The sequence below is a fragment of the Brachionichthys hirsutus genome, chromosome 15 (assembly GCF_040956055.1).
Source record: "Brachionichthys hirsutus isolate HB-005 chromosome 15, CSIRO-AGI_Bhir_v1, whole genome shotgun sequence".
NCBI classification, from domain to species: domain Eukaryota; kingdom Metazoa; phylum Chordata; class Actinopteri; order Lophiiformes; family Brachionichthyidae; genus Brachionichthys; species Brachionichthys hirsutus.
In genome coordinates, this window is record NC_090911.1 from 11,667,707 (window position 1) to 11,686,350 (window position 18,644).

Sequence of the window (18,644 nt, forward strand, 5' to 3'; positions counted from 1 at the left end):
TACTGGATCTCTGGAATCATTAGGGAATCGTGTCCGAGTTGCTACGCTAGCGGGCCTCTGCGCAACAGGTTGGCATGACAACGGGCTAATTACCGTAATGGATGTTTGCTCTTCTTGGGCTAGGCCTAGTCTTTGCGTTGCGTTTGTGTGTGTGTGTGTGGTGACAATGATTAGCAGGAAGCTTCAGAGTCAGTGACCAGATAACCCCCCCCCCAAATGCCCTCCCAGACCTGATCAGGAACAGACCGGTATATCTGAGAGACAACAGCTGATGTCCTTGGAATGTTCAGAGAGTTAAAGTCTTTTGAAGTCTTGAATGTGCGTGGTCGCCTCACAGAGAGGGTTCAGGACTGTGCCTGGGTCACTCCGAGAATGTCGTCGTCCCCCACGACCCTCAATACACCCATAATAACTGGAATATAAAACGGGCTCAGACAGGAAGTTGCTCCGTGAATCCACACCAGGCAGACTTAACACACGCGCGTGCTTTTCTGAAGTACAGGAACGAGTAGCTGCAGGTGTTCCCGTTAAATGCTTACCGTGAGGGTTTGTAGGCCAGGTGATGCGTGTCATAGCATGTGCATGACATGCCTAACCCGCCTTCAGGTGATTGACAAATCGGTAATTACACAACATTAGAATCCAGCTCACGGGATCAATTAAACTGTTCTTCCGTCAGGTGTTTGTCGAGCAGGTAGGGAAGAGAAAAACACCTTCAGGTGAGAACACCGAAGTTTTACTTTTGTCAAACCGCCGTCACTTTCACTCGTTTTCCCAAACTTTACGATCTTTGGATCTTGCGTTAGCTAACAAACGGGCTTCCTGTTCTGCACGCCGTCGGTCGAAAGCAGCAGAACCTGTTGGAGACGGATCGCAGGCCGCTCTGGCCCTCATCCAGAGCTTCCGCCTCCCAGAGAAGGCGCCAACACGGGTGTAAAAAATAAAAATAAGAAGAGGCGTCGCCGGGCCGGCGGCCAACGACTCGCTGCCGTTTCGCATAGACATCAAATGATTACACAGATGTTTGTGTTTCGCTACCGCCACATGGACAAAAGTATGCGCTCGCATCACATGGCTCACACGAGTGTAAAACGACCCAACCAGACCGTCTCATCGCACCCGAGCCGCTCGCCACCCTCGCCACAGAGGGATCCTCCGTGATTCATCCGTTTTAGCTTTCATTCCGGCGTCAAGTATTTTTCTCCCGAGTAGTTTTAGGAACAAACATAAACGACACAAATCCGTTATTTGCCTTTCAGATTCCGTCTGGCTCATTCGTAACTCCGGCCTGGCGTTCGACACGTCCGTCCCAGAACAACAACGAGGAGCTGGAATGGGGGGGTTGAGGGGGCGTCTGACTGCCTCCGGGCTCCTCCGGGGTCGTGTTTCAGCTTCAAACGGGCCGGCGAGGCGAGGCGGCTGAAATCGTTGTGCGAATGAAGCGTCCGTTTGTTGTGGCGAGCAAATTAAGGCTAATGATCGGCTGTTATTTTTTTACGGTTCAAATGGGGAAAGCAGATGTCTGAGGAATGTCAGAGGAGAAGCTGAAATGATGGGGGGGGCATCGTGAGCGTCAGAAACATGAATGAATTGTTGTTGTTCTTCTAATCAATCTTTACATCCAGGTGTGTGTAACGACTGCGTCACTCGTTACACACACCATGCGTGACGTCACCTTCCACCTCTTCATGCCTGACGAACACGTCTGCCCTCTGACACAGCCGTCGCTGCAGAGTCACACCTGAGGCAAGCCTGCTCTCTGATTGGACAATCTACTCCGCGCCACGCCCACTGTTCAAATAAAGACAAAGCCTGTAATGCTCTGAACACAGAGCGAGATCTGAAATGTAAATTTTAAATGCTTAAAGACTTGCAGATAAAAAGGAAGTTTTTTTTAAAGACCAGTAAACGATGACAAAACGGCGGCCCGAGGGTTGGAAGCCGTTCGTCCGCCGGCGCCTCGTCTGAACCGCCTTCGGTATAAACACGCCGCGCCAGCTTCCTGTTCCCGTTCAGGCTGTTGGCCTGCACATGCAGGAGTTGGAAGCCGCTCCACTTCCACCGTCAAATGGCCTTTTCCTTGAAGACTGGGCTCTTTGTTTCAGCTGCGATTAGCTGGCAGACACAAAGGCAGGCGGGAGGGCGGGCCGATATTTGAGCCCGCCCATTTCTGGCAGCTGAGCGATCCAGATGTGCCAAAGACCTGCAGAGAAAACCCCCCCGGCCTCACGCTGTTTGTTTAAGTCGCCTCTCACGAGCGCCGATGAGCTCAGCGCGACCTTTGGCCTCTCCTACCACTCAAAAAACCTGGCTGACATTTTTTGAAAACGCACCAGCACCAATCAGAGAGAAGCAGGAAGTAGAACTCCTCCGGCAGGTTAAGCCGTTTAACCGTTACACCGCGGACGAACCGGTTTTAAAGCCAGCGGTAGGCTCACTCATCCGCAGTCGATAACCGTTGCCATGACGCCGTGTTTGCTCGGAATTCCCAAAAATAAATAAATAAATAAACGAGTTCAGGCGCTGCTGCCTCACCTGGCTGACGTCGCCCCGGATAGGTGCGGGTTCTGATGTCGTAATTCTAGAACCAATTTGTCGATTATTCGCCGTGAGTCAGAATCCGAGGAGGAGTTGGTTGCACAACGACAGGTGGTTCGGTTTTCCAACACACAAAACTTCGGTCATTGAACGCAACACGATGTGCATCCTTTTATGCCTTTAGTTTTATCCAACAACGTTTCCGGCCGATTGTTTGGATCTGATCAATCTGGACATTCATGAATGACAAAATTTTCTGCTACAAGAATGTTTTTTTTCCCCACCTCACCAAACAGATGAAGGGGGGGGGGGGGGGATTCGAGCCTATGACAGCGGATAACAACTTCAGCTTCGTGAGTCTACGCCAGTGTCTACTGGGAATACTGGCCAATCAAGATGAGGGGAATCAACCTCCAAACCGTGCTGGGGACCCATAGAGGTGATTAAGGTGGTCAATGATTGGCCATAGAGGTGACCAATCAAAGCCCCCCCCCCCAGGGGCTGGGTTCAGACTTCTATTTTTAACTTTAAAGACTTTTCTTGGAGGAAATGGGAAAAGGTGTGGAAATATCACAGATCCACTGGGACACCGTCCGACCCCCCCCCCCCAGTCTAAATCCTGGAATATTCATGTCGTGAACATTTTACATTTTGTTTGCATATTATAATAACATTCTTCTACCGGTTCGGTGTTTTTGACGTTTGCTTTGTTCCGTTGTCAGAATTTCTGGCGTCCTAAAGTTCTCTTTAAACTTTCTAATTCAACCAGCGCGTGGTGCGTTCAGGCGCCTTAAGAGCGTCCAAATATCACAACGGGATAAACTCTCATTCAACCAGCGCGTGGTGCGTTCAGGCGCCCGAAGCGCGTCCAGATATCACAACGGGATAAACTTTCTAATTCGACCAGCGCGTGGTGCGTTCAGGCGCCTTAAGAGCGTCCAAATATCACAACGGGATAAACTCTCTCATTCAACCAGCGCGTGGTGCGTTCAGGCGCCTCCTCACCTCAGTGAAGAAGTTGTCCATCGTCCTCCTTATTTTAATCCCTGGGGATTTGTCGTAGGGAAGCCGCGCGCACGCGCTCAATCCCACTCATGTGTGAGTGCGAGTCCAGCAAAGCACGGGGGGGGGAAACGGAGCTCCGTGTGTCTCAGTCCGGGACCGGGAGGATCCCCGGAGCGGCTGCAGGACGGAGGAGGTCCGTCCGTGGGTCGGCCAGCGCGGAGCTGCAGGAGGTGATCCTCCAACTTCTGGGGCTCCTCCTCGGGGGCTCCTCCTCGGGGGCTCCTTCGCGCTCCTCCGGTCTGCGGTTCGGTAAACTGGCGAGAAGGCGGCCGAACTTCGGAGACGCTCAGTCAGGAGGAGGCAATCAGTGAAACCGGTGGACAATAATCCCGAAGCTCCGCCCCCTCAGCGTGAACCCGCCTCCTCCTCCTCCTCCTCCAGCCTCCGCCGTCTCTCTGACTCCCCCTGCCGTCGGTGCAGAGGATGGACCTGTAGTCTCAGGTGTCTGTCTGTGTGTGTGGACAATGTCATGTCCTTGACCCTTGACCTCTACCTCCTGCCTGCTGAAGCAGCTGGACTTCTTGTTGTGGGTTTGAAGACAAAGGTCTTCTTCGGTTCTGACCGAATAGAGACATTTAATGTCTTTGAAACGGGTTTAGATATCAGAGCGGCTCCGGGACCGTTGAGTTGGGACGTCGTGGACGTCCCCCAGGAGCGTCTTCTCTGGAGTTGTTTGATCCTCTGCCAGCGTATCCGGAACTTTAAAGCGACCCAAACAGGAAGAGGAAGACGAACATTTCCCGTGGCCACTTCAGACATCTTTTCAACTCATTGAAGTTGCTATAGAGCTAACGTTTGTTTTATGCCTTTGGGTTAACATTTATTTCAGTGCTTGTGATAAATTTCTCGAACCTGGAGAATCTGTGATTTTATTCTGCACGAATTAAAATTCTCAAGAAAGAATGAAATAAATTCTATTTAACAATGAAATTTCCACCTCCTGAGTTCAAATAATGTTCGACCTCTTCTTCTTCGCTGGAAGTTTTCACAACGCCGAATACATCTTTTAAGTTCTTTGCAAACATCGCCATCTAGTGTCAAATAGCAGTACTTAAACGCGTACAATAAATACAGGGGCTCCAATTTAATAAGATTAAATCTTCTAATAACTCATCGTCCTCTTGAAAAACTGTATCAGTTAAAAAAAAAAAAAAGATATCAAGTTTTATGACAAAGTAACTAATAAAGTAATCAATAATGAATGAATCATAATAACAATAAAGAAATGGCAAACACAAAGAGATAAAAACATCAGAATTATGTGTTTATTTATGTAAAATGCTGCCTCTGCTTTTTCGGGCATCGACAGGTGCATTCAGGGCGTGAACTCAACGACCGGAGAAGTACCTGCAGCGACCGACAGGGGGCGCACGAAGACGGAAAGACGGAGGCTGAAGCGGCATTTACGCTAAAGAAAGCGCGTAGGAAATTTACCCGACCAACCAGTGCGCAATACAATCGTAATTATTTACGAATAAAACAAACGCACCCTTGGAACTATGTATTATACTATATTAAAAAATAAAAAATGAGGAATTAAGTCTTTTTGAATAGAGATTATTGATAGCAAGAATATAAAACCTGCATTTAGAAAAAAAGGGAGATCGTACAATAAACGTGAGAGCGGATGTGATTGAATTATTACAGGAATGCTGCAGTAATAGATTTATTATCTATTAATTGATCATAAATCAAAGACAGACTCGAACGCTCACTTCTCGCAAATAAGGCTTTATTTGACATTTTTTAAATAATGCTGATAAAGTAAAAATACATTTTCTGGATACGGATTGCGCACCAGCTGTGTGTGCACGCGTGCACAACCCACGCGCGTATACGTATACGGATTGCGTGTGCGCGCAGGCGGAGGATCGCCGAGTGGAACCGGACCGTGCAAAGCGGGCACAAGCCGATCGGCGCGCAGGAGAAGCCGCAAAAAGAAACTACAGCAGCCGAGAGGAGAGCAGAGGGAGCGCCGGGACCTCCGAGCTCACGGTAAGCGCCTCCGCGCGCCTTTTGCTCCTCCGCGCCTCCTCAAAGGAGCGCGGAGGATGTGTTTTCATCCCTTTTGTCTTTTTTCCATCCCTCCTCTTGGAGGAGTCGAAGCGCGCTGAAGACAAAAGACCTTTCAGTTTAAGGGAATGAAAATATGGAGCAGAAGGGAAAACCGCAACGTTCGGAAATATTCAGGAATATTCAGGAATATTCAGGAATTATTTCTGCCTCTGTCACGAGCCGCACGGGGGGGGAAAGGGGTGTGCACGTTCTGGATGAACACGCGCTTTTCACCGACTCCGGTTTTCACACTTTCACTGGAGGATAAGACGCGTCGCCCGCACGCGGGCCTCCTGTCACGCGCCCCGCGCGCTTTTACGGTGTCGTTTGCTTTTCTTTTTCTTCATTTACGGCCAACGGACTCTCCCACCTCTTTGTCTGTGTGAAGGTGTGACACAATTTAGCCTCATGCAACTGCCCCCCCCCCCCCCCCCCACACACACACGCACACGCACACACACTGCGTCGCTAACCAGATTATGTCATGATTCTGATGAATCGTGGCTCTTATCTGTGATTTATTGCGCTGAGAAGAAGGATGCTGATGATGATGATGAAGATGATGATGAAGGGTTCTGTTTGCGCACCTGAACCCACTCGGGTTCTGTTACCCCCCCTGCTCATGCTGGATGGTCAACTTTATCCTTTCCTCCGTCGGTTCCACGGCTTGGTCCTTTGTCTGCCGCGGCGCGCATGCGCAGTGCGAGTAGGGTGTGGATGGGAGAGATGCCGCTTCGACTATCAATAGGATGAGGATGAGGATGAGGAAGAGGAGGATGGCGCGGATTGAACTCGGGATGATGATGTTCACCCACCGGTGATGGAGAATCGTGAGAAAACAAATAAAATTGAAGAAGATTATTATTATTTTTTCCCCCTTGTCGTGGGCTCGTGCGTATGCGAATACGCGCGTGTGCTCGCGCGTGCACGTGGCGGGAATTTCCAGACGCGGCTTGTTTGTGCGTGAAAAGGAGCCACAGTGGGCTGTGATGAAGCTGCGCCGGAGGAGGAGTCGATCAGCTGATCAACGTTATTGATTATCCATCGATAACGTTCAATAATAAACGTCGGGCTCCTCATGTGTGACGCTTCTCTGTCATTTGGTGGATAAAATGTGATTGAATATTTAAACAATTTACAGATTGATGATCGATATCTGCATCTTTTGCAGCCAATCGGACGCGTCCTTTTATCTCAAAGAATATCTATAAAGGTAAAAAAGTCATGTTTGTTCTCATTTTAAGACGCCTCTTTTCTTCAGCTTTGCAGGATTTTTTTGTAAATAAATCGTTAATAATGTATCAATAAAGCAGCTTCAGAAATGTTGCAAAGTAAAATTCAATTATTATTTATTCTGAAAACGTTTTCTAGAATCTGTTCACAACAACACGCACCTTATCACACACACGCGCGGATTATGATTGGTGATCATTTTCTGCCTGTCAGTGATTGATTAGAATCCTCCCAGGTTGTGTTTGGTATGTAATCGCTCTCCCGCAGCGTCTGTATTGATCGCCTTGCTGTCATGAACCATCAGATAACGTTTGATCAGGAGATTCTTTTTAGAAGGGCAACTCTGATTGGCTCCTGTGATGTCATGTGACATACCAGTAAATATAACGCGGTTTTAGCGACGCTAAACTCGCTGACCCTGACCGTGAATACGGGGGGCAGCCGGCCCGGGTCCAGGTCCGCCCCGGACCGGACCGGGTCGAGGGGGTTGACAGAACTCTCACATGTCCTCCTCTGGCGCTTTCACCGTGGGCGCCATCTGTCACATCGCGCTTTGTCTTCCAGGAAATTACATCTTAAACCAGAAGTGACAGCGTCATCTGATACGCACCCGACGGGGCTGGGGGGGGCCGAACTCGAATCCACTCCACCCCCCCCCCCCCCCCCCCCCCCCCCCCCCACCCCCTCGTCCTCACGGATCTGAAACCGGTTTGTCAAACTGACCGAGAGTTCCTCGACATTTTTAACGGCCTAACTTTTGACAGGTTTGCGGCGCAACACGGCAAACGGGAATCATTTTTCCAGGTCGTGTTTGTTAAAGAACAATCTTGACATTCCGCGGAAGTCGTTCCGGCGGCTTCGGCTTCGTTTGGGGTCCGAATGCGCTCAGTCGATTCTGATCGACATTCCCCGTCCCATGATCTCACCCGGTTGAGACATTTCTGTGTTCGCAAGAGTAAATTATTAACTGCAGGAATTTCCTGTGTCAAACAGACCCGGCGTGAATGTCGGCGCCGCGTGACCCCGGATGGAAAGGTCGATGTCGTATCTGCCGTCGTTCCGCTCTGCTTCTCACAGACGATCATGGATTAATAATATTTCAACCGTCAGAGTTTTGTTTCCTTTGATTTCTGCATCTTGTCTTTGATGTTCAACTTGCGCACACCCCGAGCTAAAGTAGTTAGCGTTAGCCCTTTTTTTTTAACGCAGTGAAGGAGCCTCCTCCTTTCAATTACAGCGAACGAACAGACGTTGTTGTAGCACCTCCCCCCCGATGTGGGGCCTTTAGCTAGCAAATACTTATAGCATGTAGCGTCTTTGCGTCATCTGACACTTCACACGCGTGATAAATGACATAATCATCCTGCTCGTAGATAAAAGATGCTCCTGGACTGCTTCAGTTCCTACTTTGCCCAGTTAGCTGCTAGCTGCTAGCTTCTATTCCAGCCTTCCAGGTGCGGGCTGCTCAGGCAACACCTTGTTGAAATGCGGCATCCTTCTCATTCGGCCTAAACAGACGTTGAATCTGTTCCTCCTTTGCTAACTAAACGGACAGGAAGCCTCCATTTGCAACCGCTAACAGAGCGGCGCGGCGTAATGCAGCCTAGCTTGATGAAGTCACCTTCGACATTGGAGGAGCAACATTATTTTGGGTTGAAATCCCGAGAGACGTATTTTCTGTCTCACCTGAAGAATTTCAACTCCAGTATTCTATTTTTAGCTCCGTTTTTTTTTTTTTTTTGTCTCCACCTCCTCCTGAAGGAAGAATCTTTAACGGTTTGCTGCTCAGCAGGTCGTCCAGGGCGGCGGTTGCAGCATGTCGTCGTGTGAGAGACCTTGAATTTACCATTTAATCAATTACACTGTATTTAATTTCACTGAGACGCACTTAAAGGCGATTTAAGAACCCACACGATACCAGATCACAAATACGGCAACAGGAGAAAAGGAAAGTTGGATTGACCAAAAAGCGCCAGCATCTCCTGTCTCCTCCTCTCACTGAAAGGAGGAGGCTCAGGAAAGGAGTCCGGAGAATGAACTATGAAAGTAGCGAGGAGGTGCGGCGAGGGAGTCGTCGGTAGTCGGCTGCTCCGGTTGGTGCCGCAGCCCCAGTTCTGTCAGCTCGGATCAGCCGGAGCGGAGCTGACGACGAGGTCGGAATCACGGGAACGCTTCTCACCGGGAGAGGGAGAGACGTGATGGAGGACTCGAGTCTGTACCGCCACGTGTGTGTGTGTGTGTGTGTCTCTGTCGCTGGTTATTCTACAGTCTCCGTGAGACAGTTCATACCAGACGGACCAATCAGAGGTGGCGTGGACTGCAGGCCCCGCCCTCAGTGAGTCTCGGCTCTTGCCCCCCCCCTGTGGCCCTTTTTTCTGGGGTTAGCCAGAGTTTGTCCCGTCTCCTCGTCCTTGCTGTCCTCGGGCTGTCCTTCCTTCTCCTCTGCTGTGGCTCCAGACAGCGGACGCCTGCCGCCGCCGGTTTCGCTCTGACGGTGTCTGGCTGGCGACAGGGGTCACGTGGACGCAACACCGAGGGGCGGGGGGGGGTCGGATGGATGGAGGACGAGGCGTTTGTGTCATTAGAACCGAGCCTGAAGCCTCGTCTCCAGATGTTGCTGCCGTGACTCATCGCAGCTCGTTGTCCATCAGACGCCTTCCCTTCGGTGACCTTTCATTCCTCCGGGGTCGGAGACGAGGACATTCCTCTTCTGTTCATTCCAGAGGACGAAGACGGAACCACCAAGCTCGTTTAACCCGACCTTCAACAGGAACTGGTTTTCATTTGTGTGGCTGCCGATTGGCTGCCTGTGATGTCAGAGCGTCGCTGGTTGTAATCCTGATTAATCCTAATTTCTATGTAACTTTAACAGGCAGCTCTGTCCTCGTGGTGTGAATGGACATCTGCTATTTTGTGAGGATTACAGATGAGCAGGAAGTGAAGTCCTGTTGAATCTAAAACGTTAAATGTGTGCCCACCTTAGACCCAGGAGGGCACCTCTTTGACACAAAAACAGGAACCTGCCTTGGTTTTTAGAGACGTAGCTTCATTCCAGTTCCTCCGCTGAGCTCTAAAGTTTCACCATGACTTCACCGACATTGTTGTTGTGGGAGGATGCAGACTGAAGCGTGGAGCGTTTCTTCCCTCCAACATAAAGGCCGGAAAGAAGCAGCCTGTGGCATGAACCACGGGCCGGCCCATTAATGCTCCGGCCTCTCCAACCATGCTAGCACTAGTAGCTAAATGCTAAAGTAGGGATGCACAGATTCTCAGAATCAACCTTTCGGCTCGGGTCCATCCCGCAGAGATATCGATTGACGTCCTCGCGGATCCGGGCGGACAGATGGACAGGAAGATGTCGCGGGACCCCGGCGGGCTTAAAGCTGCAGAGATATTGATTGACATAAGAGACAGAGTCGACCGAAGCCGAGCGGAGAGGAAGACAAAGATAAAAGAAGCTGCTCTGGAACGACCCCCCCCCCCCCCCCCCCCGGGTGGTTCGGATCCTCTACGATTTAGCTCCTCTGATTGAAACGGAGACAAATTCAGACGCCAAAAAAGAACCAAAGTAAGAGAAGTGAGAGAAGAATTCGCTCCGAGCGCCTCGGCGGGTGTAACCACGGCAACACCTCATTAAATGTAAGCCGTGAATGCGATTATCACCAAATCTGAAACCAATCGGGAGCTTGTCTGATAGCAATTAAGTCTGACCCGTGGAGCACAGAGAGCTTTATCGCCGCCACTCGGGGGGGGGGGGGGGCAATCAGATTGCTGGATTGATTAGTTAGATTAAAACAATGGCTAAATTTACTTAAATTCAACCCTCACAATTGCGTGAAATTAAGCAAAGGACTGGCAGAAGGCCGGTGTTGCCTTCTACTTTCTACTTTCTTCCCATTTAGTACACGCCCCCTGTGCGTGCGGGGTTGCTTTGATTGGGTTTCTCTTGGCTGACACTGCGCACCTGTTCAGGTATTCCATTGTTCTCGTTGTGTGTTCAACAGAAGTCGGACAATCGACGGCATTCTAATAATCCATGGGACAAAAGCTGCTGTGTTTTTATTAACGACACGCAAACACAGCTGAGAACACAAAGTCCTCTACGTTAAATAGTCCCTGCGGTTCGGTTACATCACGCAAAGCGTAGTTGTGAGGAAGCACGGCGGGTTAATCGGCTACGACGCTGGCTACGGTTTGAACCGTGTGGGTGCTTGACAGCGCGTGAAGTCTGCTGTCTTAACAGCGTGTATCTGAGGCGGCTTGGCGGCGGCGGCGGCGTGTCGGGGGGGGGGACGGATTATTGGCAGCAGGCTGTGATGGAACGGAAGATAGAGCCGGCTGTCACAGCAGTTTGTGAAGAGTCCCTTTGAAAGCACGTGGAGGACTAATAAATCCCGGCGCTGTCTCCGTCTCAGCTCAGAGTCCATTTTGATTTGTGGTTTCTGTCTTTATTGCAGCTTCTCTTACATGTACAGCGTGTACTTCTGCTCAAAATGGCCGCCATGTAGATCGATCAGAGACTGCCCTGGAACGGCTATCCGTAGGTCAATCTAAAGGAAATGACAGTCGGAATGAAAGTCTCATTTTGAAGCTCGTTTTCCTGGACTATCCGAAGAAGTCCCACGAATCCCAACGTTTATTGAGACAAATGAAGTCTGAAGACGCCAAATCCCTCTGGAGCCGATCTGGAAGAGGCTCTTTCACACCTGAATCATTATCATCTGAAAGGAAAGCTTTTAAGTTCATCTTTTACCATCCACGGATATTTAAAGTAAATACATGGATGGATTTGCCGAGTCACGTTAAGAAGTTGCCCAGTCACAGTTGACATTAATTAGAAGTTTAATTAGCATGAACTATGGATTTTGGCTAACAGTAGCGCTGCTGGGTAATTAGCCTCTTGGCTACCACTTGCGTGGGAGAGCCTTTATTTTCCCGTCTGGAGAGATTTGGTCACATTCGCGATGGGAATGAATAGTTCAGGAACTTAAGCAGTAAAAAGAAGTCCGTATCAGAGCAAAAAGTTAGCCATGGTAGCTAACAGATGGCTAAAGCCGTAAGAGACTCACACATTCATCTGTAACTGACTTCAAATGCGCTTCCATTTAGAGCAGTCGTCCACTCGGCTGAGAAGAGCCGCGTGAATTAATATTTTATGGGAGGATAAACACACTCATCGACGTGCTGCAGCCGCTCGAGCCTCATTTGCATCTCGCCGTTAGCGCCGCTATTCATGATAGCGTGGGATTTTCTATTTTCATTCTTGACACATGCAGTCAGGATGGATTTGGTGTCAGTGTTACCGACATGCACGCTGCTAAATGGACGCATTAAATATCGCTTTTAATCTCTTCGAATGGAAGCATGAATTTCCTGCACTTTCCTTGCTAGCTCCGTTCGCTCGCTTCTCCTTTGAAACCGGTCGGACGTATTAGCGGAGCGCTGTTATAAATAATTTCCCCTGGCAGATTGAAGGCGATGAAAACACCGGCGTGTTTTGGCTACGCTTTGCAGCTCTGCTAATTGAGAGGATTGAGAGTACCTTGGACAGACTGAGCGGACGGCAGCGCCTCGCGTCATTTAGTCGGCGGACGTGAGCGGCTGCCAGGCCCAACATTTGGAGCGTTGGCAGCATCAAAGGGGAAAAGGAGCGTGCTGCGTGTTTGAGTTAGGCTCACGATATTGGGTTTGCAACGCTTGCGCAATAGGAACACAAGGAGTTTGGACCCGGAGCAGAAGCAGATAAGTAATTTATCAAACACGGGGAGATGCTGCGAGAGGGTCAAAATCAGGAAGAGGCCGGGAGGCGCTAACCTCAAATCCCGTCGTTTGCTGTCCCATCTTCAGTAGGAACTGATAAGACGCCGCAGAGTCGACGCGCGAGTTGTCGACATTAGATACTTGAATCGGGAGGAGACATTTGACCAGACGTCCACTTTGACTCTTTGGGTTTCAGTTCGTGTTTAAAATATTCCACTGAGTCATCCCGGCAAACTTCCTCTATCTCTTCTCTTTTTCTTTTGGGACATGCCATCACGCTTGAATTGTCCCAGAGGAAAACGGCGACGGGTCCGCGTGGCGATCAGCTGATTCTGCTCACGCCGCGATGGGAGGGGCATCTCAGGATCGAGGTCCAATCCAGTTCTGCTCACCCGAAAGAGAAAGACACCGAGAATGGAATTCGTTTTTCTATTGGTGGCGATTGAGGAGGAGACAGGTTCCTCTCCCACCGTCGTTATGTCCCAGAGTCCCTCGAGGACGTCCTTGCTATTTTTGGAGGACGGGCTTCGGGGACATGCACGAGTTACATGTTAAAGTGCTTTTTTTTTTTTTTTACGAGCACTTCTGTTTTCTGTTTGGAGATAAATAAAAGGAGGCGAGTTCATCTGCCTCAAAACCCTTCGGCCTCCGGGTCGGTTTTCGAATCCGTCCAATTCACGGAGTTCAGGAACGGAAACTGGCTCCCGTCCAGAGTAAATGAACCGAACGGGTCGCAGCTCTCGGCGCCGGCGGCGGCGTCTCCCTCAAATGAAACCCGTTCAGTTTGTGCTTGAGGACGACGGGCGCTGACCCAACAACCGCAGACAAATCCGTCGCTCCAGTCCGGTGTTATCGGCGGTTTCATCCGACTTCCTGTCAGACATGGCTTTTTTCTCCTTCGTCAGGGTTGGCGGGGAGTTCACGTCCTTATTGAACAGGAAATGTTTAGCTGTTGTGACGAAGCAGATTCCTGCTTGTTGACGCGGAGGCGGGACGGAGGGTTTGGATGGTGGACGATGGTGGGAAGGTCAGGACCTACAGCCGAGCCGGGAGCGTCGCTGGTCCGGCTGGAAGTCGGCCTTGAGGCTGACGGATGTGTGTGTGTGTGTGTGTGTGTGTGTGTGTGTGTGTGTGTGTGTGTGTGGAGAGAGGGGAGCTGTGGGTGGGTCAAAGGTCACGTATTTCTCAGACACACACTCCCATTCATAAACATTGTGCGTGTGTGTGTGTGTGTGTGTGTGTGCACACAGACAATTCCAGAGCGTTGCGCCGGAACGGATCCAACGGCCGTCTCTGGAAACGGCGTCGCCGTTTGGACGCCGTCCCATCGTGGGATCAGCGGCCTGAGAAACAAACAAACAAAATGTCAAAATATTTTTTAGGATTTTGATTCGTTACTACTCGAAGAAGTAGCATAATAGCGTTACCTAGGACATCGTACGAAACGGTTGCTACGACAACCTAGCAGGTAGCAGGTGTCCGCTATTCCCCCCCCCCCCGCCCCGGCTGCGCCAATTCAGCCGTCGACAAATGGCATCATTAGTTCTTGTCGTGTCCAAAGGAGGCGATGCAGCTGCGGATCCACGGCAGCGAGCCTGGAGCCCAAACCCACCGGCGACGCGGCCACGTGAGCGTCATGAGGCGCGATCCGTTTCAGATTCAGTCGTTGTCAGATCAAACGCCGCCGTCTGACCTTCCAATTCCCAGCATCCTTTGCTCCCCGTTTCTTCCGGCTCACAGAGCCAGTACAGAGTTTTTTTTTTTAGTATTATTATTTGCGTGTGTGCGATTGTGCCAGATTTTCTGCTCCAGTTTCCCGGCCTGTCGGCTCTCGTTGAAACGAACTCGTCTTCGGTCGGCCAGCTGGACGGCAGCAGGACGAGGACGCGTCCTGATAGACAACGGAACTACTCGGGTCTATCGGACACTTAATTTGTCCTACATAGTTATAACTTGTGTATTACTGCATTTACGTACCTTTGAAAACTGTTTAAAGCGAGGTCTGACCTCTAAACAGAAATTTAGAAGTTTAAATTTAACTTTTAAGTATCGCGTTTTTCCTTCGAGGCTTTGCCACCTTTCGACTCGACTCACACGAATCCCCATCTTAGATTAATAACGCTGTATAAATACTTCTGCACGGTCATCAATCAGGCGCTCTGCTGACTCGGCGGCTTTATCAGCCACGGGATTGGACGATCAATGGGGAAGGGGAGGCGGCTGGCGAAACAATTAAATCCGCATGAGGACGCAGAAGGAGACGAAAACGAGGATCGAACAAACGTCATTCTTCTACTGAAGGAGGCTTGGAAATGAGCAGAAACGGACAAAAGGAGCACATTTATAAATTAGATCAAAGAAAAATTTCCTCGTGGCGTTTCAGATGACGCAGCATTTTCTGTTCGTCGGAGAGGATGTCAGCGCCTCTGTCGTCCATGATGAGCAGGGGATTGATCCAGGCGAAGAACGACTGGATCAATCAGCTGATCCAATACAGCTGCAGAGGACCAAACAATAAACCTCAAATTCTTGTAAAAAGCCTGAGCGCTGCACGCCTTGGTTTCGAACCCAGGATCTTCTAGCAGGGAGTCAAGTGCACTACCCACTACACCACCTAGATGTTATCCTGTCAAGCGTTAGGATAAATAGACAGTAGCATTGTTGACTTTAGACCAGAGGCACTGGTTTTGAATCCAGTACGACGTCACCTGGTCTGAGACACGCCCACTCCACATAACACAAAAGGAAAAAGCACAACATAACAACACAACAACACAACAACATAGCAACACAGAACAACACAACAACACGCTGTGGTCTGAGAATACCTCAAGTTTCCTCACCTATACGGTGGCGTAGTCGGTAGGGTTACCGGTCTACTGCCGGAGGAACTGGGTTCGCATCCAACTGTGGGAGTGGGGGTGGAGTAGGGGCGGCAGGGTAGGCCCAGGGCCTTACCTGGGCGGAGTGAACTGGACCACTGGTCCACTCCACTCCGCTCAGGTGTGCCCTGGACCTACCCTGTTGCCCCTGCTCCATCTCATTCCCGTAGTGGGATTCGATACCAGGGCCATTTTGCCCCCCTCGACAGTGCTGCCAACTATGCCACCGTGGAGCTGAGGAAACCTGCCCTGTTATTACAAAGTAATTACTATGTAATAAGTTGATATTACAGAACACCGGAACATTAACTTTCTGGCCGTATGTGACCATCATTAAAATTGTCCCAAATAAAAGGGAGGCTACTCATGTTGTATGGAAAGGAAAATAAGTAAATTCTATTTTGGGTCTCTGGTATTGTTCAGGGGGCCAGGCCAAATGTGGAAATGGGCCGGATCCGGCCCGCGGGCCGTAGTTTGGGGACCCCTGATGATGAGGGAATATAGACGTGTTTTTTTCTGTTTCAGTACGTGGTTCAACTTTCGTTTTGTTTTGTTCTCAAGACTTTGTCGAAGCTTCTCGCTCCCATGTTGGATTTATTTTGGCTGAATTGACTGATTTCGATGAAAGTTTCCTCGTAAAGGCGGATCGAACGGTCGCTAAGCTATCCTTCTGCTTTCCGTCTGTTTCAGAGGACAGAGATCCAAAAATGGGAGGAAAGCTCAGCAAAAAGAAGAAGGGCTACAGCGTGAACGATGACAAGACCAAAGACAAGGATGCTAAAGCAGAGGGGGCGTCTGCTGAGGAGAGCGAAGCGCCTAAAGACAACAAAGAAGAAGCTACCGCCAACGCTAAGGAGGTAGCGAACGACACGGCGCCGCCGAAAGAGGAGGAGAAGAACGCCGCTCCGGCTGCAAAGGAGCCCGAGAAACCGGCCACCAACTCTGAGGCTCCCAAGAGCGCCGAGCCCGCCAAGGCCGAGGAGAAACCAGCCGCCAAGGAGCCCGAGGTTAAGGCTCCGGCGCCCGAGAGCAAAGACGAGGCCGACGCCAAAAAGACTGAGGCCCCCGCGGCACCAGCAGCCAAAGCCGAGACGGCCCCCGTCGCCTCCCCTGACCCCAAGCCCACGGAGGCGGCAGCTCCCGCGCCAGCAAAGGAGGCCGCGGCGGCGCCGAGTTCAACAGCAGCCGCCGAGCTTCCCGCCAAGGAGGCCAACGCCACGGAGGCGCCAAGCAAGGATCAAACCGTAGCAGTTCAAGATTAATGGACAGCTTCGTTTCTGAAACGGGGAAAAAAAGAAATAAAAAAAGTTACCTAAATACCTAACAACGGTGATGAAGAAAAAAAAAGAAATTAACAGCCCCCCCCCCCCCCATGTTATGATGACACCAGTAATAAAGCGATGATGATCTGTGCGAGCTGCAGATGGTCGTCGCTCTTATTATTGTTACGTTTGATTTTCCCCCTTTGTCGTATTTGAACTTTGACACGAGTCTGTGTCGGACATTTTCATTTTCCATCCCATCACCCCCCCCCCTCATCTCGTCAAAAGGTTTAACCCATCTCCGCCCACTCATGACCTGCTTTCTCACCTTGGCCCGCCCCCTCCGCCTCCTGGACGTCCCAGCATCATGGAGGATGGACGTAAGGTCACCAGCTGGACCAGCCACGCCCCCTTTCCGCTCATCCTCTTCTTCACTGAAGAAGCCCCCCCCCCCCGACACGAACTGGTTTGACCTTTCTAAGACACGGCAGAGGTCGATTTTACACAGCAAAACACATTCTTAGCTGAATTCGTAGGAATTTTTCAAACGAGCTTCTAGATTTTGTACTGAAACCCTTATTGTTGGTGAACTAAGGGTTTTTTTAACATTTGTAATAATCGTATAAAATATGCAACGTCTCCGCCGTGTTCTTAGAAAGTCTCGTGGAAATTTTAATTGACGCTAACCTCGAAGATAGCAGCTGCTTTCTAAACATTCCGGAAGTTTGCTGGAAGTCCGCAAAATGCTGATGCGGAATTCTTGGGTGGATTTACCCAAAATCAGTTGCACTAAAGCAAAACTCTAACTCTACTACTACTAAAACATCCAGCCGAGGTTTACTTTAGGAATATATTCCCATCGTTTCAACCATCACATTCCAACTTTTCCGTTTCCACCGACTGACCCGCGGCGTTTTCCTCCCAGCGCTCGTCCAATCGTAGCAGAAGCAAACGGCGGAGGCGCGTCGCGAGCCCGTCGGGTCGGTTCTACTCTCTTGACTCAGTGAAATGCATGTCTGTGGTCGGGTGAACCTGTAGTCCTGTTTGTTCGGTGGAGTGGGGGGGGGGGGACGACTTCCATGGCAACGGCAGTTGATATTCTCATTCTCATGTCACCATTGCTTTTTTCCCGCTGCACACGTTCATCCCCAAAAAACGACGATATGGAAATTGATGCATTCAAAATTACACGTACTTGTATAAATGGTGCAACAGTAATAAAATGTACGAAATTGACTGAAACTGGACGATTCCGTGTGAATCAGCATTTATTGACTCTAACGATTATTCTACGCATTCTATATTTATTCGCTAATTTAACGACCAGAACGAATCAGCTGCGTTTGAGTCAAACAGGAGGCAGTGGTGCGTCTTCAGGGACTACTTTCACAGGCGGATTCATCCACGGGCGGTGGTCTCCTACGCTTAAATGCACAGCGGGATGGAGCCCAACGGGAAGACTACTAACAGGAAGGAAGTAAAGCTCCTCCCCCCCTTGACGTACAGAAACAGGAAATGCACAGGTAAAATCTCCAGGTAAAGGAGGCCGGTTGTGAATCGGTTAATTTGACGACATTCTCAGGAAGTTCAGTCGATCCGTGGAACATTCCGGAGATGGAATCGCATCCTCTCAGAGTTCATCCGGCAGCAGGTGAAAAGAGGCGAGATTTATTTCACCCGCGTGGGATTCTGACATTTAAACTTTCAGGTTCATTCGAAAAAGACTTTGAAGCCGAGGGTCGGTCCGCTCGTCTGACGCGCTGACCTTTAGTGTGTGGACTGAGTCAGAACCAACGCCCACCCACACACACATGCGCACAGGTACGAATACAATCTGTCTGACCGCTGA

At 50.1% G+C, this 18,644-nt stretch overlaps 1 protein-coding gene across 1 annotated transcript; it reads left to right on the top strand.

Annotated features, from left to right (window-relative positions):
- Positions 1–16,240: 16,240 nt before the first annotated feature.
- On the top strand, positions 16,241–16,795 carry basp1 (brain abundant, membrane attached signal protein 1). The gene has a single exon (XM_068749284.1). The coding sequence runs from the start codon at positions 16,241–16,243 to the stop codon at positions 16,793–16,795; it is 555 nt and encodes a 184-aa protein (XP_068605385.1).
- Positions 16,796–18,644: the final 1,849 nt, after the last annotated feature.

What these genes read in the sequence shown, in the direction of transcription:
- basp1 (XM_068749284.1), top strand. Translation starts at nt 16,241, where the DNA reads ATGGGAGGAAAGCTCAGCAAAAAGAAGAAGGGCTACAGCGTGAACGAT.